The sequence below is a fragment of the Montipora foliosa genome, chromosome 8, assembly GCF_036669935.1.
Source record: "Montipora foliosa isolate CH-2021 chromosome 8, ASM3666993v2, whole genome shotgun sequence".
NCBI classification, from domain to species: Eukaryota; Metazoa; Cnidaria; class Anthozoa; order Scleractinia; family Acroporidae; genus Montipora; species Montipora foliosa.
Window position 1 is genome coordinate 36077722 of NC_090876.1, and position 26028 is coordinate 36103749.

Sequence of the window (26028 nt, forward strand, 5' to 3'; positions counted from 1 at the left end):
CAGAATTTTGTAGACGATCAGAAAGTGCGCACTAAAATGGACAAGTAACGGAATGCAACCAAGGTAAACATATCTGCGTCTGACAAAATTATTTAACACGGTTTGATAGATTGGAAAATTTTCAAATTGGTATCACTGTAAACTAGACAGTTAAGCAATTCCACGGATTTATGTTTGAAACCTGTATCTTGCAGACAATGAATTTTATCAGGCCATGAAACTCAATTTTGAAAACGGTGAGTGGCATCGTACAGAATTTGCTGCACTTTCCCTCCTCCACGAAACTTCCACGTAACGCGCGCGGTAACATTATCCGCGGGAAAATATCTAAAAATAACCTAAGAGGGTTTACGATGGGAATAGGGCCAGTATGAGGGATTACTTCTCTTACCTTTATAATCTCTTGGTATATGTATTGTTCTACAAAACAATAGCGCGAATGAATAATTAATTTATTCTGCATGCATAATAAAGTAGGGACCTGTACGGAAATCATTCCGAGATCGGTCTTAGCGAACTCGTATCCAACGCTAGCTCATGGAATAATAATAAAATACACGTGGGCTAGTTTGTATTTAACAATTATTCCATGAGCGCGCGTTGGATATGAGATGATAGATAGCCAACGAGGCGCGTAACGCCGAGTTGGCTATAATGCCAGATATTCCTTGCATCTGAATGCACAGATATCCCACCAATCTGAACGAGGACCTCTTGCTTGCGCGATTCTCAAAAAAACATTGTCTTTATTTCATTTGTGCTTAATTTATAATTTGACCATACTTATTGGAGTCGCTTGATAGGTGACACCTGTCAGTATTCTAGCAAGCAACCTTCTCCGATATTTGTCGAACAACTCAAGTCCATGGATACGAAACTCGCGCCATCGGTGACCGATCCTGCAACCCGGCATCTGTGTCGGGTTGCTCAAAGTTTGGTTTGGGCTGTGCATTAGTTTAGTGGTATCAAAAACGCTAGACTGCTTGCAGTCCCTTCTGAGTTCGTCGAACCGCCCCCTTTGGTCACGCAAGCGAGCCGAGGCGAGAATGGTGATAGACAGAGCCATTTTCCCCTCGCGGATAGCTTGCGTGACCAAAGCGGGCGGTTCGACGAACTCAGAAGGGACTGCCAGCATGCTGGCAAGCACTGACCAAGCTTCGAAAAACCCTCGCAAACTCGTAGTATACTCGGAATACCTTGGGCTAGCGCTCATGATCGAAGAGAAAACACCTTACTGTTATCGAGGAGCACGAGTTCGGAGGTGATGAAGCGGAAAGTACTCCTTAGAAAACAGGGTTTTTTCCAAATTGTCCAATGACACAAGCATTTAGAAATGCACCTTTCTTTGAAACTCAAAAGTTTGCGTTTTTCAACATAAGAACACTTTGGAATAGATTATTACGCAGAGCTGATGCACTCAACACAATCTCAAACCTATCCAAAACACACCACTGAACACCACACCACTTATTTAATAATAACAATAATAATAATAATAATAATAATAATAATAATAACAACAACAATAATAATAATAATAATAATAATAATAATAATAATAATAATAATAACACCTTTGATTCCTGTCCATGAAAAGAGTGACAATCTCTTCAGCAAGCAAGACAATAGTGCAAAATAGAGGTTTTTGACACTTATTTGCCGCTATCATTCTGATAATAGTTTAAAAGGGCAATGATTTGAAATAACAATAACAATAATAAGTCTCTGTACAGGAAAAGGTAAATACAATTCAAATTTTCCCGAATCTTTTCTATCCTTGCCCCCATTTTCTCCATCTGATTGCTTCTTCAACCACTTTACAAAGGGACTCTGTGTAAGAACCCACATTGCGTCTACTGTTGTAATAAAATCTCACGAATTCGCTGCCGCTTAATTCTCATTACAGTGTCTATCTTCAACTGACTGTAGTCCGCACTACAGACACTGGGTATTTAGAACATGTAAGTCAAGGCTTCCAAGCCTCACTGAGAACTGCTGTTTATTGTGCTATTCAGCCATTTTCTTCTGGAGAGCTTCATTGGATAACACATGTTCATCTCAGGCAGAGCGTATTTGACGTTCTTTGTTTGCACAAGCAACTGGAGCTGGACTTCAGCACAAGGGGCATCATAACAGCTTTTTGGTCACAATCTCGTAAACCATTCGACGTCTGAAATAAGGCATGTGTCTCTACAACAAGAAAAAGAAAAAGAACCAACAAGATTAGAGTTCTCTTACAAAGCGTATTTTAGAAGAATAGCAGAAAGGAGTCCAAGTGTGACGTCTTTATTTTTGTGAAAAATAGCCTTTGTTCCACTGAAGTCCTAAACTCGCTCCAAAAACGCTACGCGGACCTTCTGTTGCTATTTCATCGTTTACATTGTGGCCACAACACTATAAACATCAAATACAAGTAGCTACAACAGCGTAACGCGCCGGAAAAAAAGTGCAAATGCCTCGGATTGGTTGAGGATAAAACGCAACGTTTTTCGTGGAAAACGCTAAGCAAAGTGATAATTACCGAAAGAGTTCTGATACCTGATAAGGGATCATAATACACATACGGAGCCTATCACGCCATTTTGGCGAGAATAAGTGTCGGTATATGGATCGCTTTGTAAAATCAGCAAAAAGGCGTCTGCCTTTAATTATTGATACTTTCAGGCAATAGGTAAATTTCTCAGAGACCACCGTTTTTACGAATAAAATTTAACAGTGAATTCCTTACGCTTTCCCATTCCGTCAAAATGGCTTCCGTGTCTATTGTAAATCAGACGCCTCATACCTGGTCAAAATCAAATTTTGCCCCTCTTGATAAATACTCGGCGTACTGTAATAAAACAAAACAATTTCAATTGTCGTGGCAGAGTTATAATCTTCATGAGACTTTTAGATAAAGATGCTATCTACAGTTATTTCATTCGATCAGAAAAGACCACTCACCGATGGGAGTCCTCAAGTCTTGAGGCGCAGCAAGTTAATTAATGAATATTCGTCGTAGGGGCAATGATAGACAAAACAGCGTATTGTGTAGTAACTATTTTATAGTTACAGTTTCCGCGAGTCTCCTGGGCCTAGTTGTTGGAGGGAAAGCCAGCGCTAACCCATGATCAACATTCAGTTTCTCCTTATCACAAGAATGCCCAATCAAACACAAAGGCGGGGCAAACAAGGGAAAAGACCAAGAAGTGGGAACGTTTTTGACTGGAGGAATGATCCCAATCAGTACCAGTTGAAACGTATGGAGAACAGAATGGAGAATAAGCATGCTGATTTTAACCGAGGATTAGCGCTAATTTCGTTAACGTCAAGGATCCTAGATTCCTTAAAAATAACATTACTGCAAAGTGGAAAAACAAGTGCGCTACAAGTGCGGCACGCATTTTAAACAAAGAAAACGTTAGCAATAAAGCTTAACACCCACAAGATTAGTTTGGGAAACAAACGTGACCCGCCAAGGTGTCGTGTGAAAGTCCAAGAAAACACTTGAGACGATATTTTACTGTTCTGTGTTGAGTTTATACGACGTCGTCCACGCAGTGACGCACGAAAGGGAAATTCAAAGCTCTTACGACATTCAGACATAGCTCTTGTGAAATTCATAACGATGATCCCGATGGACGACCCTTTTTGCCCTTCCCTGTTGGTTTACTTTCTCCAGGCAATTTATTTACTGGTCTCTAAGTACACACAAGAATTAGAATGAAGAATTAGAAGTTCATTTTTGTCAAGCATACCGTGCAAGCGAAAACTCCACAATCACATCCGTTCAGTTGTTCAGGTATATCCTTTGCATGAAGAGAAAAGAAAACAGACGAATCAGTGGTCAAACAAGTTACCAACATAACGCTTGCCTACCATTCTCAAGACAAGTGCTTTATATTTCAAGTTCAAGTCTTGTTTCACCAAATTAAGATTCGTTACACGTCTTAGCTTGCGTAGCTGTTTTGCCCGCGTGAACGATCAATCGACGAAAAGGACAAACGGTCAGCCATGCACGAGGGGATTGGGGTGGGAGAACCCCCCGCCCTAATCCCCTCGCGTCTTGGCCACCCGTTTGCGCGTCTTCACCGATTGATCGTTCGCTTCGGACAAAACCGCCAGCTACGCAGGTTATACACGCACGTGAATGGCTGCTATTGGTGAGGGTGGGTTGGATTATAAACAAAACTGTGTTGCTGCGTCGGTGGGGAGTGAAACATGAAAATTTGGTCTTGTCAAACGAGTTGATAAAGGGAAATTAACCATCTTAAAGATTTGCGAGCTGACGTTTCGAGCGCTAGCCATTCGCTTGGACGAAGGACAATTGTTTCTCAAGGTGGTTAATTACTTTTATTAGAGAGACCTCGTTGGAATACAAGAATTTTTGCTGTTTCTAAAACGTGATCTTTTCACCGTCCTCAGCGAACGTATCACCTTCACCTTTCACGTGTGAAGATATTGCTGTCACCATAGTTTCCGTCAAATCAGCCAATCGCCATAGATCTTTCTCTTCAGGCGCACGGTCTCCTCAAGCCGGCGGCCACAGTTTCTGAATTCAAAATGGCTCAAGTAGCCTCTATTTATCGCTACTCGTTTGATAAAACCAAATTTTCGTAGTTTCAGCGTATTGGAGAGGAGGGTCAAAGGAAACCACTTAGCCATTGATATTTTCAAAGTTTCAAAAGGGTTAACATTAAACTAATGTGCAGTGAGTGATTTTCCTGGAATCTGTGCCTTTGTCTTGGAGATTTGGAATATCCTTTTTCAATGTTATGAATAGACAGGAACTACAAATGAAAACTATCGAAATCCGGTATGTTTGAACTTGATCCGTTAAGTAAAAGGTAGAAATAAATCTATCGAAACAATGCTAGGGAATGCTGGTCATCTAAATCTGTGGCTGGGAATAATTGCTAGACAGCTAAACCAACAAGAGCAGAACGTTTTATACGCCTGGGCCCGGTTGTTCCAAAGCCGATTAACTTAATCCAGGATTAGCGCAAACTTTTGTTTTATGTTTCCAACTTTTTGGTGAAAGTTTCTTTTGCTTACTTTTGTTTTTCAAGATTGACTTCTTCTAATGTAAAGTTTTGCCAAATATCAGCGGTGAAAAGCATTTGGGAGTGGAGAAATAAACTCCTTGGTTACTTTTTAATCTGGGATTAGCGTTAATCGGCTTTCGAACAACCGGCCCCTGGCCCGCAATTTGATCTCAAGTTGAACTTCCGTCAAGAAATAGCAGACTAAATGATAGCCGCTCTCACTCACTTTTCACTTTAAATCACAGAATCTTTTACTGCTACCGCGCACGTTTCACACGCTCCCTTGTGCACACTTATGACCAACGAACGACAGATAACTCAAACTTTAAAAGAAGAGAATGTATCGGGAGCAAATACCTTTGGAGAAGATGTTTTCCATCCATTTAAATCAAACGGCACTTTTTTCTTGTCAAGAGATTCCTCATTAAGGTAAGCTCTAGTGAAGTAAAGATCGTAATGAATTCACGATTCTTAGGGGGGTGCTGTCATATGAAGATTATGGCTCAATGGTACCCGCAGTTAAGGCCGACTGGTTGGCTCAGTTGCTTGAAAATGGGGTTACCATATCAGAAGTCGTGGGCGCAAAATCCGGATGGACCAACACTTCTTCAATTAAATGAACGGGTAAGTGTTGATATTACAACGTAATCACAGCTACAAATGGTTAGACTCTTCGGGCTTCTAACACAATGACATTAAAAGTTTTGGAAGCGTATTACAACCTTTGTTGATTAATTCCGAGGGAAGTGAAAAAAACCATTCTATTGGTAACGAATAGGGTACAGAATTCCCGGTGCTGTAGTCTGGCCACAGTGTGAAGCCCAGTATCACTGGAGCCTCGCTATGCTGTGTCACCCTTACCACTTAATAAAACTATAGTAAATAATTGAACGACTAACATAACAATTACACCAAATTATTCATGCATTCACGGCATAGAGCGATCGATAAAAGGGAAATATCGTAAGTTAGACAGTAGTCCTATCGAGATTATCCCCTCGTTGGCATCAACTTCCATGTTGGTTTTTGATAAGGGAGAGAAAAACGAGTAGCTGGAAAAAAACAGTCGTGATAAAGGGGAGCTCTACCAACTTGTGGCGTTACCTCTGGGACTTGGACCCAGGCCACACCAGTAGGAAGTGTGTATGAACGCAACTCAAAAGGTTGCTCAAATAGGGCAAAACTTACCTGAGAGCCGAGAGACACTGCGGATTAGAGCCTTTCAATGAATCGTAGTATGATATGCAGTTTTTGTTAAAGTCAACTGCCTGTGAAGAAAAAAGCCATCGATTTACCAAAACATAATTTGGAAGTGGAATAAGAGAGTCATTCTGCAATCCTTCAGTCTCTTTAAGATACTAATTAACTAAGACGGTAAATGAATGGAATGGTAAGATATGAGTTGACTGTTGTGTAGTTTTATCAATTCTTTGCTATGCAACTTAACGTTAACCCAGAAATTACTTCTAAACGATGCAACTCAAAGCCTCGTGACAAACAATTTCTGTCGAGCAAACATAATTTAGGTTACAAACAACAGAGATAAACGTTCACTGAACAGTTTTCAGAAACACCAGAAGATAGTTTGCAACAAAGCTCGAGAGAAACATAACAATGATGTAATGCAAACGATGCAACTCAAAGCCTCGTGACAAACAATTTCTGTCGAGCAAACATAATTTGAGTTAAAATACAATAAAAACGTTCTCTGGCTAAAAGTTTTAAAAAGGGACATAAGCTTTCGGCTGTCGATCTACAGGCTTCCACGGATAAAACATGAAATGTCAATTAGTGAAGTATATGCAAAAAAGGCGAGATAAGAATAATAAGAAGAACAAAGTAAAAGTATGAAAAAAGGTGGCTATTGTTTAAAAAGAATGCTATACTGATTAGGAATCGGCTTAGAATTATTGTCAGCATGCTTGGTAGCAGAGGTGTGCCAAGCTTCCAATTTAAAGTTTTTCTAATACGAAAAGAGCCTTTGTCGATAACTCGAGAATGATTAAAATCAATGCGATGAGCGAATGACCATGCATGTTTCGCAGTGTTTGACCCATTAGCACATGTTTTTACACTCCTATAATATGTTCTTTCTTGCGGGTTTCAAAGCAACGGCCGGTTTCAACAACATAACACCAATCAAATCGGAACAGGGTATTTTGTAAATCACGTTGGGTTGGTGTTCAATAAGTGGTCTGAATTTAGGAGAAAGAAATTCTTGTTGCAAAGTCTCGAGAGGCTTATTTACAACTCGGATGTCGTGCCTTCGAAGAATTCTTGTTTGCCAGAGAACGTTTTTATTGTATTTTAATATGTCTTTTAATTCAAGTTATAAACAACAGGGATAAACTTTCACTGAAAAGTTTTCAGAAACAGCAATACATAGTTTCCATCCATGCAAATCTTCTTCATTTTTTTGCCCATCCCTGTCTCCTTTGGTAATTGCCGTTTTATTCAATCCTTCCGTTAATGTTTTAAGTAGTTATATTTACATTTCACTTGATTTGGTTGCCCTGTTGTGGCTACATTTCGTGACAAAGCCCCTTTAAGACATGGTGTCACATTCTTACCGCCAAACACCAGTGCATTCCCAAATGAACAGGGACCAGAACCAAGTCCATTGCAAAGATATCAACCTGAATAAAGCAAAAAGAAAAAAAAAATGAGACCAACGCAACCACAGCAACTACTAAAAACAAATTCAGTCATTATTGGTGCCACATGTTCACCTTTTCATTACGGTTTTACAAAGTACATGTAGCTACAAATACTTTTTTTGCAAAATTTAGACACTTCAATTTGCTGTCACTGAGTCGATGCACATTCATCGAAACAATGGGGAAACTGAAGAGACGACATTTTTCAAAGGTGAATCGGGCAAACTGGGAAAAAGTCCGAGTACTCCTTTGCAGGAGTCGAACCTGCGACCTTCCGCTTACCAGTTCGGATGCTCTACCACTCAGCTATAATGGGAGATTGACAGGAGCTTGGCCATTTAACCCTGATAATTGTCACTCGCTACTGCTAGGACTAAAATTGTCTGAAAAGTACATGATGTTAACCCCAGCAAATGAATGAAGAAATGGATTATTTAATCGATGGTGACAAGGGGATACTCAGAAAAAATTCCGAGCGCTCCATTGCAGGAGTCGAACCTACGAGCATCCGATTACTACTTCGGATGCTCTACCACTGAGCGCGAGGAGACACATGGGATTGGGAGCTAAGCAACTGGACTAGGTTCAGATGGCAATTGTCCCGCTATACTCTGCTAGGAATGAAATTGTCGAGACGGTGCGTTCTCGCTATTGAAATGAATGGCTGAGATGAGGAACTGTAGCAGAGTACTCGTTAAATAAAAGTACTGTTTAAAGTAATAATAAATACTCACCTTTTTTGTCCATCTTTTAAGACTTGCATAGCCTGACTTGATTAGTTTGGGATAAAAGAATGAATTGAATGCATGGACCTTAATTTTGCCTTGTTGATTGCTCCTTTCCACGAGAAGATTAAAGAAAAAATTGATGATCTACAAGAACAGATAGTAGAAAAAAATTGCCAAGATTAAAATTTATTTTAAAAAGACAACGATGTTATGATTTCGGGAAACCAAATAATGTTATTGCATAAGGGAATACAGGCATATTTCACCAGGAGCTCACAGTCGCTTCATTGATACAACTGTGAAGCTTTCCTGTTATTTCGACCCTTACGAAAGAAAAGAAACAATTCAGAATAGTAAACAGATAGAGAGATGTAACGAATTAATCCTACAGTACGATATGCCTGGAAACTGATGAATCAATTTCACAGTTAAGCATGTCTTAGAAAAACCACTACCAAAACTCATTCATTAAAAGTAGGGGAAGGAAACGTTATAGTAACATTTGATGATATGTACTGGGTTTTACAGAGGTATACTTGTGACTTGAACACTGTGTCAGTTGTGTCAGTTGACTGTCACCCTCATGAATTATTAATGCATATAGGTACACTCTCCCAATTAAATCCCCAACAATTGTCCATGTATAAATGAGCAGGTCCTCTAGTAAACACACCTCATCATTGAGCCAATTCAAATGACTCAGGGTCGCTATGTCACTCCGTTTTAGTGTGACTCGGAAGCCTTCAACAAGAGGATCATCAGCATACCCTGGGCCAAGAGCAGCATCAACCTGAAACAAGTAAAATAGCATTTCTTGCTACAGATAATAACACAAAAATAAATTGTTAGCTTCACGTACAACCCCTCATTCAGCTTCAACTGCCTACTTGATCCCTTATAAAACCTAAAAGTACACGTATTTCAGAAAAAATATCAATTTTGGTGCACGTTTTTTTTGGTTAATTTTTGCTGTGAATGATAGCATTACATGAAAGCACAAAATGCTGACACCTTTGGCTGTTACCACTTTGTAGCTGGTCAAAAGAGTGCAAGAAATACTCTTTAATATTTTCCGAAGTAAAGTTACTGTTTCTTCTTTTTGTCCTCTGGAACTCACCATTTGCTCCATTTCAGGTGTGAGAGCAAGAAACGAATCTTCTGCTACCTAGTAAAACAATGAACAGAGACATTCTTTGGTTCTGCAAAGTGTATGTGATTTCAATTCTATCTTCGTGTGAATGCAGCTCTGCTATTGCATACCAGTACAGGTATGCAAGTGGCAAAACTGCACTCAAATTGACTCGTCAGTCAGTAAGATTTTGAGATAGACATTTAGTTGAGGACAGAAGGTCACAACTTTCTTTGACTCAGTATATCACGACGAGAAAAGAGTGAAAGAAATGGGAGAAGAAATATGAAGCTGTCCACGGAAGTAGGATATCCTATGAGGCCAGACAAAAACAGAACCTGCTACAGAATCTGGAAGCTTCTAAGGAGCACTGTTCTCAGAAGACATGGTTCGAAACACCGATATTTTGGTTAATATAATTATGTTTCTGTCAGGTGAAAATGATGCTAATGGGCCATTTCCGAGTTGCTGTTTGTCTCTGTTTCGAAGTGAGTCTTGGTGCTCAACTATTGTAAGGGAAATGAGTTTGATTTGCATAAGAATACGCAACTCGTTTCCACATTTGAATGACTGTGCACCAGGCCTCGCTTTGAAACTGAGGCCCGCAGCAAACTCGGAGCAGCAAACTACAGCCACTAAACAAGTCGCCATTATAATTGTTTTATCACGAAATACTGCACTTTGGACAAAACAAGGCCAAAAAATGTGAAAAATAGGAAGGACCGAGCAATAATACAAAAAAGAAGAAAAAATAGGAACTTGACACCCTGAACTCTAAAAAGCTGCATTGCTTTAGAGCCTTGTTTACAGCTTTCCTGCATTGAAAAGCTATCCTTAAAATAGGAGCATGCCCGATAATAACTATGAATGGTGAAGGTTTCTGAAAGTGTGTCCTTGTAACACAAGCAAAGAACAAAGTGCTTTCATAGACATGTACATGTAACCAGTTATGCTTTCAATGGACGGTATAAAAGAAAACACTTTAAGCCAGCGAAAAACTTGTTCACACTATTATCCCTCAACACACCATGTGTGGAGTGCAAGGTGTAATTCTGAGCTGTAAGTGAGCCTCAGGCCGTCCCAAAACAAAGTGGAGCTAAGGGCTATAATAATATTTCCATTCAACAGAACATTACGGTAATTATTTTTGACCATGCAAGGAAAACCTAAAGAAAAGAAGTTTATTTGTAAAAGAGTTGTCCAGATTTCTTTCTTCTGCAGCGCATTGCTGTTTGTATAATTATTGTTGAACCATCTTAAAGTGAAATCAGGCTTCCCCAATATTAATAACTCATTGAGGAGATCAGGATATACTGAAATACCTCTTCCTCTTCCTCTTCCTCTTCATAATCCCATCCTTTTAGTGACCTCTTTTGCACCTGTGTTTAATCAATCAATCAATCAATCAATCAATCAATCAATCAATCAGCCACAATGGTCAGTTTATCAGTCAGTCTATCTGTCAAATTGACCAACCAAGCAAGCGTGCTAGTCATTCACTTTTCCAGTCAGGCCATCCCTTTGTCTGTCTATCAGCTAACTAACTGCGTAATCCATCAAAGTATACTGTACACGTACCCTCAAAATGAGGAATGAAAGGGGACTGAGGGATACATTACCTCATGTTTAAGTGCCTGTGTTTCTTCTTCTCTCTGAAATAAACAAGAAGAAGTTTAACGAAGAACTCGAGGTACACTGTAGGTCAAAAGAACAGGTTTACTGTTAGAATTACAGTACCTTTTGTTTTATAGCTTTCAGCTTTCTCTCTTCTTTTGTAATCTCCCTTTGTCTCTGTAAACTGCCCTCTGATAAAAGATCTTTCCTACAGAAGACGGAACCACAGTGTGGACAGAACACATTACTATCGGCTGCATACACAGTACCTTGTTCATAACACAAAAAAGTATTGCGCTTTTTATTACCAGGGACAGAGTTGTTGGTCAACAATTCCCACGATTGATGGATGCTTCCTTTGATCTCACCCACCTCACGCATGAAGGTGAAAGGAGGTCAGACCACAACACCAGAGGTCTGCAACCTACTGTCCACGAACAGTGTGTGGGTTCTTAATGTCCCCCAGTGTTGATTAACAGAAAGGATTGTGAGACGTAGCCTATAGTTTACAGTCCTCATCCCGAAGCCTTGAAAGTCTAACCAGTAACATACAGATGAAATTGGAAAGGCAGCACTTTCTCCACAGTTATTTTGAAGACCCTGAGTGTTGGTCCAGCCAGGGTTTGCACCCAGGATCTCCCAACCAACGGAGCCACCGATCAGTGGTGTCCTGTTTGGACACTACGTACCCAAATCATCCAATATCTGCCTAACCCTCCTTGCCTTGAGAGATTTGGTATCACAGTTACAACAAACAGGAAATGTCATGTTAAGATTTGCATTTTCACAAAAAGTAAAGGAGAAAAAGTCTTATTTGATTCCAGCTCACTTTTTCCCTGTTACAAGTATGTTCAAGCAACGTCTCAAAAAAGAGGCAAGTTGAAATAAGAGAAAATTCATGACTTTATGACAAACAGCAGTCTGACATTTGCTATTTGTTGTTTTATGTAAACACGATGCTAAATGTATGTAAAGTTAGAGAATGCAGGTTTACTGACAGATCTTAAATTGCACTCACCACTTTCTTGTCCATTCCTCATCAAATGGATTACCCACCACTGATTTGTCAGCTGCACTGTGGGGACAATAAAAGGTTATAAATCAGACACTGAATGTATGTTTATGTATAGCTTAACTACGTTGGATAGTCACTAAGCCTTAGAGCAAGGTAGCCAAGGTCCAAACCCTGTCCAGACACTTACCAAATAACTTCTAATTAACAAATTGAAAGTGGTTCAGCGTTGTCTGTATTCTTATTGACAACGATATTCGTCATCACAGTGGTCAAAATGTTGCAGCCAAGTGAGTCCACAACAAATTTTGACCACTGTGATGACGAATATAGTTGTCGATAAGGGTACAGACAACGCTGAACCACTTTCGATTTATTTTTCACCACAATTTTCAATGCCAAAGAAAGTTTTTATTTCAGAGCATGACCAAAATCATGACACGAAGAAAGATCAAGCGCTGTCTATAACTTTCTCATATTATGATTGGTTTATTTCCCAAAATGGGCGTTCCTGATTGGCTATTACATTGCGTGACAAATGGATGCGTTGTCTACACTCCCGGAGTAATTGGCTTATGCTGTTGCGGGTTCCAGCCTTACCTAATTTATTTGTTTATTTATTGTTTATTTCATTAATTGTTTCTGTATTTAAGGCAAAGTTAATAAAATAAAACAAAATAAAATAAAATAAAATCGACAATGGAAAATTAGCCAATCACATTGCAAGATTACAAGCAATTGTGGTAAAAGGAACATTAACATTCATACATGTACATGTATCTTTTAGCGAACTTGCAATTCTTTTTTACATCATGTTGAAGACATGATCTACATGTAAGTTAAGGCTATCTGACATTGCATTTCCAAATGACAGTGTCACAAAGTTTATCCTGTTACCGTATATGAACTTTTTAATTCTGTACATAATCGTTAACTATCGGATCATCATACTGTACCTTGATCTAATATTTCTACCCACAGATGACACCTCTCTTGGACCTAAATGTAGAAGCAACAAATTATCCTAAGTTTACATATGACACATGAATGTAATGCATAATCCTTGGTTGGTGACTCACCACCAAAAAGACCTTAGTCGCTGTGTGCAGTGAGAAGCTTCCTTAATTTGCAGGGTTTGAGATTACAACCAGCTGGTCGCCAATGCAACTGAAAGTTGAGCTTTGGCAACCGGAATTTTCAGGCTGGTTGGCAGCTGGCGACTGATCATGAAGTCTTTCAACCTCGTGTCCAAATAAGCCAGCGATCGAAGAAATTTATTTTAAAATAAAAAAAAAATCATGCACTGTTTCAGCTCAAAAATGGAAGAACGATTCCCATACAATTACCCACTTAATACTTGTCTCCCACGCAATGTCATGATATTATGCCTCATACATGAAGTATTTAGCTACTGTTAAGATGCACAAACACATGCTTTCATTATTTTTCATTGACTTCTCGACTGAAATGTCTGCTGGTGAGTTGCACAAGTTTGTGAGTTTTAATATAAAGAACCAGCGAAAAAAGGAATTTATTTGAAGTATATCGTGGGCATCCGAATCGGAAGCAGTTAAGGTAATTCCTTAGTATTGCATTGCGCATCCCTACTGCGCACGATTTTCGCGTCATTAGCGCGCGCACATGAGCACATGCGCATAAAAAACGTAAGAGATTTCGCTCAAACTAAACCCGATAGCGAAATAAATGCTCCTTTTCTCTCAAACGAGCACGTTGACCCCCGATTTTTTTTTCAGGTATTTGCTAAGAACAGTCTAATAAAGAACATATCTGAAGAAGAAAAAAAGTTTGATAGTAGAACATGAATTTTTTTTGGAAAACAGGCGTACCGGGGTGTATTTTACCCAAGGCGAGGACTTCAAGCTAACCACGGAACTGTCCCAAAAAGTGCAATATTCCCACAACCAGGGAATCAAAGTCGGCGTAAATGAAGCATTACTGCTTACGTAAATAAAAGAAGCTTTATTTTCAAAATAAAATGTTGTGTCTTTGAAGTAACCAAGGCTTAATTCTGTATGAAGGTGATTCGAATTCTTAACGCGAAAACAGTAAAAATACCCCATTTTAAGAGCCTGCTGACGCGTAAACAAGCACGGTGACCCCACTTTTATATTGCATTTTTTAAATGTTCATGTCATGAATGTTAACTATGCCAAGTTTCCAAAAAAGTTTGATAGTAGAACAATTTCAAGGGAATTACCTTAATTTAGCAATGTTGTGGAAAGACAACCTGGGTACAACATTGATACCTGATAGTGATGCTGATATAGCAAAAAGTCAAATGCGCAGAGGGTTGCCAGGGGTAGATTTGCCCATACATTAACAATAAACTTGTGGTTGATTTGAGAGTGATTTCCCCTATCTCCTTCAGCTGTGAGGAAATAAAAGATGGATTAAACAAAGTGTCCAGATGTATAGCAGGATTTTTACAAAAAAGTTGCAGAGTCCAGCAGTCTAACCCCTGCCCTTGGGAATTGATCACCGTTGTTCTACTGACTGAGCTACAAGGCCAGAACGGGAGCAGGCCGTGAGTATGTGAGATGTTAATTCATAAGGACAAATTTGGCTTGGCCCAAGCCTAATTTAGGTAATCGTTAGTTGTTGTCCTTTAGTAGCATATTGAGAGTAATGATTCCAAGTTCAAGTTACAGTGTAGGCATACACAAATGAAACACTACTGTGAAGTTTTATATACCCAATTATTCCATCAGAGATCAACCCTAGTATTGGAATTGGGCCCACACAAGGACAGAGAAAACTCTGACCAGTGTGGGATTTGAATCCACAACCTTCAGATTTGATCACTGTTACTCTACCGACTGAGCTACAAGGCCAGAACAGTAGCAGGCCGTGGCTATGTGACATGAATATAATAATGGTTCTAATAATGAATATAATTATGATGGTTCCAAAAAGCAAAGCATTTAACGATGCTTGAAGGTAAACCTGCCAAAGATTCTGTCTGCCAATGACCCTAACCTACTGCTACATGTATTTTACCCTGTGGAAAGAATGTTTTAGCTTTGACAAAAATAACTTTAACTGTCTTGGTACTCTGGCAATGATTTACCAACCTGGTCTGGAATATAAACTAATGTCCTGAGTCAATTTGCTTGCCCTGTTGGCAGATGGCCTTGGAGAAGCTGTCACTCGAAGTCTTGTGGGTGACCGGGGAGGAGAGGCTGGTGCAGTAAATGACGTATGGGAGGGTGATACTTTGGATCTTGGGGATATGAGGCTTCCATCACCAGATCTGTAACAGAGAAAGAATTGTTTTTAAAATTAGTATGTACACTGCTACAAGGTTGCTGCATTGTGTGGTAGCCCCATGTAAATGACTGAAGTCTGAAGAAAGTTAGCCAATTATGTCAAAATAGTCAGTTTTACAGCTTTGCACCAAAAATGCAAAGTTCCACAGTGAAATAAAACTATACACTGGTTTGAACCTGATTAGATTGCTAATCACTGTCAACATCACCATAAAAATGGAAAGTTCAGTGAGGCTTTGTATGAATGACCCATGTATGTTATCATCTGAGTGTGGGTGGCAGCAAAGTTAGACAGCAAAGTAAACCCTATTATCCCCTGTAACTTGTTATCTTGGGAGCAGACTTGTGAGCAGGCTTTCTTACAGCTTGCTTAAATGAGGCAGGGTGGCCCAGTGGATAGGGCACTTGCCTTGAGATCCGGATATCCCGTGTTCAAGATCCGCTCTGAATTTGTTCCTGGTACCGGTAGTACCTGGCTCAACTTCCCAGCTGCACTAGTCTTGTAAATAGCCAACTGGCTTGTCTCTGGACAGTTGGGATTCTTAACAGTTGTTGTTTTGTTCTGTCGTTTCAGTGTGTTTCATTAGCCCCGAAAAGCCGCTATGGGGAGCTGTCAATTAAGTGTGGACTGTATTGTCTTTACTAGCTAGTATTTTTTGGCATTGTGCTACACATAGTCGACATGAAAGAACGTCTTACATTGAACATTGCATGGTGCAGTGGTTGTACATGTACATGTACTTGTAGTCTGTAGCTTGTATCTCTTTGGGTTGCAATAAATTTTGGTATCCCAATTCTCGCCAGGTAAAAATCCTCCAAACATATAATGTGAAATTCACACAATAGTACATTGTAAAAAATTACTTGCATGTAAGTACCCTAAAAGTCCATGTAGAAGCCACACTTTTTTTCTCAAAATTCAAATAAAAATCTGGGAGTGCAGCTTATCTATGGAAACATCTCTGAGTGGATTTTTCTATGGCCTAATAGGCCAGTTCCGACTTCATGTCTGCCTCCTCTTTGAGGCGAGTCTAAGTGCGAAGTTTTTGTTATGAAAATTAGGTTTCATTCATATGTAAAGTAGAACTAATTACCATCACAAAAAACTTCGCACTTAGACTCGCTTTGAAGAGGAGGCAGACATGAACTCGGAAATGGCTTATTACCATTCATAAAAACTTCTCAAGATGTTACTGAACTAGACCCTCCGAGAGCATACACTGGATTGCCCTTGGTACGTGTTTGTCCTCCTCAAATTTTCGTACTCATTCCAAAACACCCTAACAAATTATCAGTCCGGAAATGAAACACTACTACTTCTTAGGGCGATGCGTATCAAAATTTGACTGTTTGGTAAATGAGATGTTGTATATTAAGGATCTAACACCATTGCTAATTATCCAATCAGACTTGCTGAAGGCAAAAATTTTCAATTACGCTGAACAATACGGACATCTCCCTAGAGGATTGTACAAACTTTAAATTTATTCATTTCTGACTTTTTTCTAACCTACCTTGAAAATGACGCAGGATGCGTCAAAACGTCATTTTTTCATCACAACTTTTATTTTAAAATGAAGCAAATAATTCTTGATTGGCAAAAATTAGTCACATTTCCAATTATTTTTTTTTAACAAAAGTTGAGTGCAAATTAATATAGAGAGACAACAGAGATAACAGATGCATTCATGGTGCTCGATTCCTTCAATAAGTTTGTTGAACCCATATCAAACCAGACAAAGTTACCACAGAATTTGCCATTTGGGTTCAGTGTTGTACATTACACCACAGTTAGTAAAATATTTAGAAATAAAGATCACTACTCGATGGCCAATGGAAAGATACAATAATAATGTATTGTTGCTGAAGGCCATTATTCGTCACTCTGAAAATTCCAGATGTTTATTTTTCACCACTTGTCTTGTTTATAGCATTGACGTTCCATTCTTGAGCTCTATAAGGGTATATTTTGTTTAAAAATCCACTAAAACGTCATTCGCGTTACATCCACTTCGACGCCATTGAAAGTTAATTAAATATTCTACTTTATAACATAACTTGAATAAAACACCCGTTCTAATTGGCCAATTGGTCATTTACTATTTGCCCATGGGTGCACGCTCGCTGACGACAGCTGACGTGCAATCTAACTTTCTGAGATTGTGGAAACAAGACAATGCCTTCACTAGCGTATCAGTCCTAATTTTCCAAGACATATTTTCCTCCTCATAGAATAGAGGTGAACCTCTAAAGAGCTCAACATAGAAAGATATAGCCCTGGCTCCAGTTGTTCAAAAGCCGATTAACACTAATCCCAGATTAAAATTAACCGAGGACTTTATTTCTCTACTCCTAAATGCTGTTCAACGCTGATATTTTGCAAAACTTTACTTTAGGAGAAGTCAATACTCAAAAACAAAAATAAGCAAAAGAAAGTTTCACCAAAACGTTAAAAACATGAAACAAAAGTTCACGCTAATCCTGGATTACCGGTAAGTTAATTGGCTTTCGAACAAGCGGGCCCTGAAGATTAATCAGCAGTGGAAAAGGAGGATTGAAGGTCTTAAAGCGACGAAAGAGCGTTTCATGTTTGATTTCCAAAACACAATCTGAACTCTGCTCAAATATTGAAGCCGAATTGCAGAATTTGAAATGGATTTTATGAGACCAGGGAAGATGCTACTGGAAGGTAAATGGTGTTTTGGAATGTCGATTTTCTTTTTGAGATTTACTTCATCAGCTATTTGAGCTGAAATAGTGTAACATTGCTTTTTTGGCTTGGAAAAGTCGCACTGTTTGCGATAGGTTGATCGCTTTCAACAGAGGCGACGCATCTGCAAAGACAGTGAAACACGCAGGAGTGGTGTTAGCGATTATGCTATAAAACAAATGGTAAATGGCTCAGCGTGCACTATTGAGTTATGGATGCACTTCGGAGTTTGCTAAGCACTCAAGAAGCTAGAGTCGCTCTCGGCTGTCGCCTCGATGATGTCGTAGCTAAAACCAAAATTTCTTGCATCAATGGGTTACCATATTTTCTTAATTATGGTGCTTCCCGCATGCAGCTCCACTATAGCAAACTGAAAACACAATGTTGTTGATCATTGCCTTTTTCATGAGTGGTAGCTCTCAAAGGAGCCGTTTGTATCTTAAAGAGTTCAACTCTGATTCTTGTTCTCCAAGAGTTTTTCAAGCAATTAATTATCACTTTACTCCAACAAAACAACACCAACCTCCACTCCACTCCCCCACAAAGGAGTTTACTATGATGTCCGCAGCCAGTATCTTTCCGCCACCAGCAAGAAAATACCAAGATATTCGCGAGTACTCGCAAGGCAAATCGCTGATCGTTTCATTATTTTTTTAATCACCTTCACAGCCCAGACTCCTCCCCACATTTCAAAGCTTGGCTACTAAACAAGAGTATTGTTTCGATCGCCTTCACAATTTCAACTCCATGGAGTGTTTCGAAGTGATGATCTTGAACAAAATCGCATTGACAGAGCTCCTTAATTTTTTTGTAGTAAACTCTTAAGATGAAGGTATGACAAGTGAAATTTCGCTATCTACACTGTAAAGACTTAATTGAAATCAAAGCTTGTAACAATCACTGTGTCAGTGTTTTGAAACCGTACTTGTTTGTCCTTGTTTGTTTACAAATAGAAATTCAAGTGAAGCTATGATCCTCCCAGTTATGAAAGCAATTTTTGCAATTGTGTAGAGAAGCCTGAAAAATTCAGGACTTCAACTGGGTTTGAACCCGTGACCTTGCGATACCGGTGCAACGCTCTAACCAACTAAGCTATGAAGCCACTGACGTTGGGAGCTGGCCATTCGTGGGTTCTAATGTTCCCGTGAGGAATGAATCAATGATGAAATGACATATGAAATGGATCATATATGAACTGCGGATATGACATCAAGCTCCCAACGACAGTGGCTTCATAGCTCAGTTGGTTAGAGTGTTGCACCGGTATCGTGAGGTCACGGGGTTCAAACCCCGTTGAAGTCCTGAATTTTTCAGGCTTCTCTACGCAATTGCAAAAATTGCATTCATAACTGCGAGGATCATAGCTTCACTTGATTTAATATCCGCAGTTCATATATGATCCATTTCATGTATCATTTCATCATTAAATAGAAATTCATTGGAACTTCAAAGTTTGTTGTCTCTAATTTGTTTTTTAAAATTTGAGCTTCCAAATTGCAGGTGCAGCTGATGCATGGACTTTTACAGTATTTTAATGCCTTTCATTACCCTGATTATCGAAAAAGCGAACAAAGTATTAGCAGCATTGAATCACCTGGTAAGACATCGCGTTTTTGCAAGGAAATCAGTCTGCACACACAAAGTATCATCTGATCTTGCATTCCAATTCTGTCCTGTGCAGTCTGGTGTTTCCAGAGTGGTAAACTGTGCCACCAATTGTTTGTATCTGTCCCTTTCTTCCAGTCGAACCACCTGTTTACAAAGAATCAGTTACTGAGACAATTGAATGGAGCACTTTAACTATATTCATTAATCCTCTAACACCTGATGGTTCAAGAAAGTCTGGTCACCTAGGTCAGGAATGTGTTCAAATATTGACAAGAATTAGACATACATGTTGTGTCCTTTTACATTCTCGACGCACTAAAAAGAACAATAATTCTTGTAAGTTGATATAAAAATAATTCATGATTAAAAAGTTGTGATCCACCATATAAAAAGTGTCAAATCACTGAATCTAAGAACCAATGAAAACAGCCACATGTCCTTTGACGTCATGAAAGTTTTCCTGAGGCATCCGACACATCCTTTCTTGTTGGAAGCATGCAGCCATATGAAATTACTGCACATGGAAAGTGGAAATGGTTCCATTCGTTTTTACAATAATAAAATTATTTATGAGTCCTCCGATAAGTAGAAACAGTTACTATTCCTTTGAAATTTCTGTATCTTGCTTGTTTTATGTTTCGACAAGGTCAATGGCCAATGACTTGGTTTTACCAACGGATATTAAATGTAAATTGACCACTGTACAGAGATTCTAAACTGACGTTTCGAGCTCGAAACGTCAGCTTTTAGAATCCCTGAACCGTGGTCAATTTACATTTTCAACTCCGTAAATAAAACCAAATTTTTTGTATACTACTTCCCCGCCGACGCAGCACCGCAGTTTCTTTAGAAACTACCCCTGTATTCAATGGCCAATTTTCTTCCTTTCTGTAAAGCAGCTTTCTGTGTTCCTTGCCTCTGGTGTATGCACTCCTTGATATCTTTCCCAAGTAGATGCTGTTACATCTGTATATCTCTTACAATTACTTCTATACATTACACTTTATCTATCGCACAGCCCTTTCCCATCTGTTCTGCAAACTAGGTAGTCCTCTTTCACATTGTTGTAGTTTATGTACATGTACATGTAACTGGATCAGACCCCTCCAGCAATCTCTTAATTGCAGTACCAGCCTTCTTGACCACGTTGATCTTGAACCGTTTTTGCTGTATCTCTTTTGTTACCTTCTCTGTAGCTGGAGTTAGGTGTAGCAAGTACAAAGATGACTGCCTTGTTTCTGCCTCTCTTATACCATTTGCTTTTCGTTTTCACTGCATTGTATTTCTTGCTTTTTTACCTGTATCCTCCAGTCTCTGTGCTTATGTAACGGCCATTCTCCTCCTTGATCAGCTTCCTTTTTACGCCTTACACCTGAACTTCTCACTGTAACCCGAGTACTGTATACTAAGGACCGTCTCATCAACATTTCCACTACTCTCTCCCATGGTAACAACTTGCTACAGTTTAATAGCACTCTTAAGACTTCATAGGTTGTCACTGTCCTTTTGTTACTCCACTCAGCTCAATGCAGATCTAACATTCATGACTGCTTTGAAGGCGATGTATTTTACAAGGTTGCTGCCTAACGATCACATGGTAGCCTGGGGCGCCTTATTTGCGAGCGAGGGCAACCAAATTTCTAAACAAGTAGCCCGAACCGGCACCTTACTTGATTCATCCTCAATTTCTTCTAGAACTCTTACATAATCCCTGATAATTATCGTTTCAATGCATCCCTCTGCTGTTTCCTTCTCTCCTGTTTCTACCCACACCTTAAAGTCAAGGGTAGGCAGCTTTCTGTCTTGATGCTTAGACAGGTAATCCACTTCAATTGTGTTGATGGGTGAATATCATTTCCTTAATTTTGTTTGATCAGCATCATTGTTCTTTCATCACTGCTGATCCCTTCATCCTCTCTAAGGGAACTTTCATTCACAAAGGTCTGACCATCCTTGTACCTCATTCCAGGGGGTGTTACCAGTACAGCCAAGTTGATAACATCCACATACTGCTTGTTCATTTTAGTGTGTCGAGTGTGAAAAAATATGACACATGTACAGTATTGCTTAAAAGTACATTGTAAGTCATCAGTCTTGTCTTGTTTCTTGCAAGACAAGATGAGAATCACTGAAGCGGCAAGATTGGCATAAAGTTTGATAAAAGTCTGACAGCCACACGAACGTTTGCAAATTTAAACGACTAAATGATGCTCTTGTCGAGGATGAAACAAGAATCAAAATTACCATACTGTTAAAACCGAAAAAGATATCATGTCAATTGAGTAACATTTCATGTTTTTACTGCGGTGGTGTGAAATTCTAAAATGATCAGATGCCTAAATAGCCGTATGAAATAAAGTGAACTCCAATAGTTTGTGTTTTTGCTATGATTTAATTGATACTAAAAAAATTGCATTCTAATCAGCAAAAATGCAGGAAAAAATTCTGGCTTACAAAGATCGAGAATAGTTCTCACATTACCAACACTTAAACTTATTTACAAGGTAATGGTGTTTTAAATATTTCCATCGCTTTCTAATTCAACTCAAGACTTGAACAAAAATTAAACTTAGATGTCCGAAAATAATTGATACTGCACTTTACATCCAGCACCTCTTTCCTTCGCAAAAATATGTCAATTACAACAATGCATTTGCAAATTTATAATTATCGCGAAATTGAAATGCCAACAGATAGATTATTCCTTTTAGTAGGCACAGTATGGCAATTAATTGTGACTGTTTTTAGCTTGAAGGATTTATTGCGCGTGATTATTTTATGTTTCTTCTGCCCATGGCTTTCTGAGATGTCCAATTCCACCAGAAAAAAGAAGAAAAAGCAAAATAAGTAGCCAACAAATTTATAGCGTCAAAGTGGGAGAGGAAAAAACGCAGCACCCTACTCCATGGAGTACCCTATGGAGTAACTAAATGGAGTACTCCTAAAATCATTTCTTCGTCAAATTCGATACTTAATCAACATGGTGAGGCATTTAGATGCACACCCCTTTATTTAGTTCGAGCTTTCCAACTCTCCGATTGTTACAGTTTGATGCAGTTCACAAATTGGCTGCCATCTTGAAATTTCATAGGTACTTCATGTATCCCTTATTGTAGTGTATTTAAATATTCACTCCTGTATACCCATATAGACCCACGTATGTATGCCCATAATATACCCATTTATTAAATGACTAACTCCGTGAGCAGGCAAGATGGAGCGATACTGCCCGCTTGGGATTTCTCGCTTGGTCGCGCAAAACCAAAGATCATTTTTTGGCGTTTTATCCCATATTATAAATGCTTTATTGACCAAGCTTGTTCAATGAAGATGGCTGGATATTGGTTCGTTCTTTTTTTGGATGTTTATGCAATGTCCAGTCATCTTGACTGACCTCACCCTTGGTCAATAACCCAGAGATGTATCCAGAGTGCGCAATTGCGTCCTGGGATGCACTCGTTTTTGTTTTGGACGCATAGTATCAAGGGTCCAGTTGCATGCAGAAAAAAATTCCAATGTTTATGCAAATGAAAAAAGCCAGAAAAAACATGCGAACTGCATATTTCACAAGGAAATTGAGCACTCCAATTTCTCACTACGCAATCAATCAATCAATCAATCAATCAATTTTAATTTAAACTCACACAAACATTAATTTACAGTGTTGGAAAAAGAAAAATAGAATATACATATGAATATTTACAAATTAAATATTGAAGAAGATACATAGTACTAATGAAATATTACAATTGTGATTAAGAAATAAAATTTTAGGGGAAAAGAAGAAAGGATAAAATTTAATGGTAAACAAACAGTTTTAATACAAAGTTGATTGTGAAGAGTTTGGGACACCTAAATAGCTTATGAAACTAATCGAGTAGGTGCCCCATATGCAGAAATGATCGAGGTCATTAAATTTCAAGGTAAGCTGTTAATTTCGCATTTTTGTAGTCAAATGATTTCATTTTGTCAATGATTATGTCCAGCATGAGGAGTTAAGTGCTTGTGTTTGAATTCCCACGTGTTGTGTGACATGATATGATCTACTTTTTTTTGGCGAGACAATCGGCTACACTTTCGATCTGCCAAAGCAAATTTCAAGTATTGGTTTGTTTATTGTGGGTGAAATGACAGAGACTCCAATGGTGAAGTATGTTTAAATTTTTGTTTTGTGCAACCCTGTTGATGTTAATTCCCGGCACGCATGTGTCATCGCATTGGTTCTTGTTTTGCACGGAACCTGTCTATTTTGCAAATTATGCAACTTTTTTTGGAGTTCATGTGAAAAATAATGTGTTTAACATGAAACTTGAATGTATTCAATCGCTTGATTATTAACATTGGCCATGGTGAAGTAACGGGCTGATGATGAACTGTGTATCGATCGCTAATATTTGTTTACTCTTTTGTTCCTAAATTACACCTCAAGTGTTGATAAAATAAATGATGCTCTTTTACGGAAAATTGAGATTCAGGTCGGTTTTTTTTTTGCTGTGGAGGTCTAGATCATTTATCAACTAGAGCCAACAGTTCCTACAGCGTACAGATTCCTCAAGATGTTCTGATCCATGAATCAACGGTCATAACAGAAATTGATCATTTTATTTTAAGAACATATTCGAGGGGAGGGGTAAGACTTTATTTTTGTGCAATTTAGAAATCTAAAAGGGTACTGCAGCAGCAATTAAGAGGCAATAGATCGTCAGAATATTAATTCTTGAATATTAATTAGCTGGTCCCCCAAAATTTTGCAAATTTGGACCCCCAGATTTTTCAAGAAGGGGTCCAGAGGACCCCTAAATTTGAAATCCAGGATACATCTCTGATAACCCATAGGTATGCCCCTGTAGTGTACAAATAAAGTTTTCCATTCCATTCCATAAGGGTATATATGGCGACACAAGGGCCTGAATGGGTATGCAGGGGAATAAGGTTTGTATGAATATTAAATTATTTTGTCTAAAAGCACACTACAATAATGGACACACAAAATACCTACGAAACTTGAAGATGGTGGCCAATAGACCAATTTACAGTTGAAGCTAAGTTACCTGGCCTAAGAATGGAAGTAAGGCTGCCGGTGACCCTGTTTTGATACAAACCTTCATGCTTTTTGTAATGTTAACATGGACTTTTTAGAATTACAATAACACAATTTACATGATAAAAGCAATGGGGGCTGTATCAATACAAGGTTACCGGCAGCCTCGCAGCCATTCATAGGCTAGGTCGCTGAGCAAACAACTGTAAAGTGGCCTATTCGTGAACTGCATCGAACTGCAACAATCGGAGAGCTAGAAAGCATCTGAATACCTCGCCATGCTGAGAAAGTATTTAATTTGACCAATAAAAGATTTTTAGGGGTACTCTATTTAAGTACTCCATAGGGTACTCCATGGAGTAGGGATCAGCGTTATGTCCTCTCTCACATTCATGTAGACACTTAAAATTTTTTGAGCCGTGTTGTCTCTTGAGACGAGACTTTTGTCTCTTGAGACTCCTGCGACAGGGTGGTAACTTACTTTTGAGCTGTAACATGTATGTCTAATTCTTGACAATAAGGGGATAACATGACCTTTTTACGGAATAGTGTTTATTTGCGATCGCGTATTGTCAAGTCTTGTCATTATCATTATTATCAATAAACAAGGCCAAATGATATCAAGAATGTGAGTTTAAATAATACAAGCTAAGTGAATAACGAATTCAAAGTCACTTCAAATCATCATGTAAGTGTTGATTGAACAAGCTATTACAGAATCAACTCAGTCCAGTGAACTTATTTAAAATTACTGAAAAAATGCGTAAAATCATCTATAAATAATAGGCATATCACAAAGTTGAAGCAAGAACCAATCAGCTGTAGGGCTGATAATGCATTAGCAGCCCGCTGTCAGTTTTTTGCAGCCCGCTGAGCGTGTGTTTTGAAGAGGCCGATTTTCTATTTGGCTGCGTATATTGATAATGATTTATCTTGATACCCTGTGATCATGGCTTTTGTTTACACTACAATACAAACCTTCTTGAGGGAATTAGACAAAGGTTCAAGTTATTGCAAGACTGAATCCTTGGAAGCTCAGGACAATAGGACCAAAATAAAGATAAATTATTATCAATATACGCGGCCAAACAGAAAATCGGCCTCTTCAAAACACACGCTCAGCCGCCCGCAAAAGACTGACAGAGGGCTGCTAATGCATTATCAGCCCTACAGCTGATTGGTTCTTGCTTCAACTTTGTGATATGCCATATTATTTAT

At 38.8% G+C, this 26028-nt stretch overlaps 1 protein-coding gene across 2 annotated transcripts in view; it reads right to left on the bottom strand.

Moving 5' to 3' along the window:
* Positions 1-1452: 1452 nt before the first annotated feature.
* Positions 1453-26028, bottom strand: part of LOC137967279 (sentrin-specific protease 1-like) — a 45501-nt gene continuing 20925 nt past the window's right edge. Inside the window, exons 7-22 of one of the 2 annotated variants that reach the window (XM_068813802.1) lie at positions 19756-19913; positions 15257-15435; positions 13121-13163; positions 12171-12227; positions 11276-11360; positions 11158-11190; positions 10861-10917; positions 9527-9574; positions 9083-9199; positions 8416-8553; positions 7595-7660; positions 6213-6292; positions 5382-5460; positions 3738-3788; positions 2786-2830; positions 1453-2190 (exon numbers count right to left, since the gene is read on the bottom strand). In XM_068813802.1, the coding sequence (XP_068669903.1) occupies positions 2128-2190; positions 2786-2830; positions 3738-3788; positions 5382-5460; positions 6213-6292; positions 7595-7660; positions 8416-8553; positions 9083-9199; positions 9527-9574; positions 10861-10917; positions 11158-11190; positions 11276-11360; positions 12171-12227; positions 13121-13163; positions 15257-15435; positions 19756-19913 (1299 nt within the window). In that variant the 3' untranslated portion in view covers positions 1453-2127. The remainder of the gene's footprint in view (positions 2191-2785; positions 2831-3737; positions 3789-5381; positions 5461-6212; positions 6293-7594; positions 7661-8415; positions 8554-9082; positions 9200-9526; positions 9575-10860; positions 10918-11157; positions 11191-11275; positions 11361-12170; positions 12228-13120; positions 13164-15256; positions 15436-19755; positions 19914-26028) is intronic. The other variant, XM_068813803.1, reaches the window with a different exon arrangement.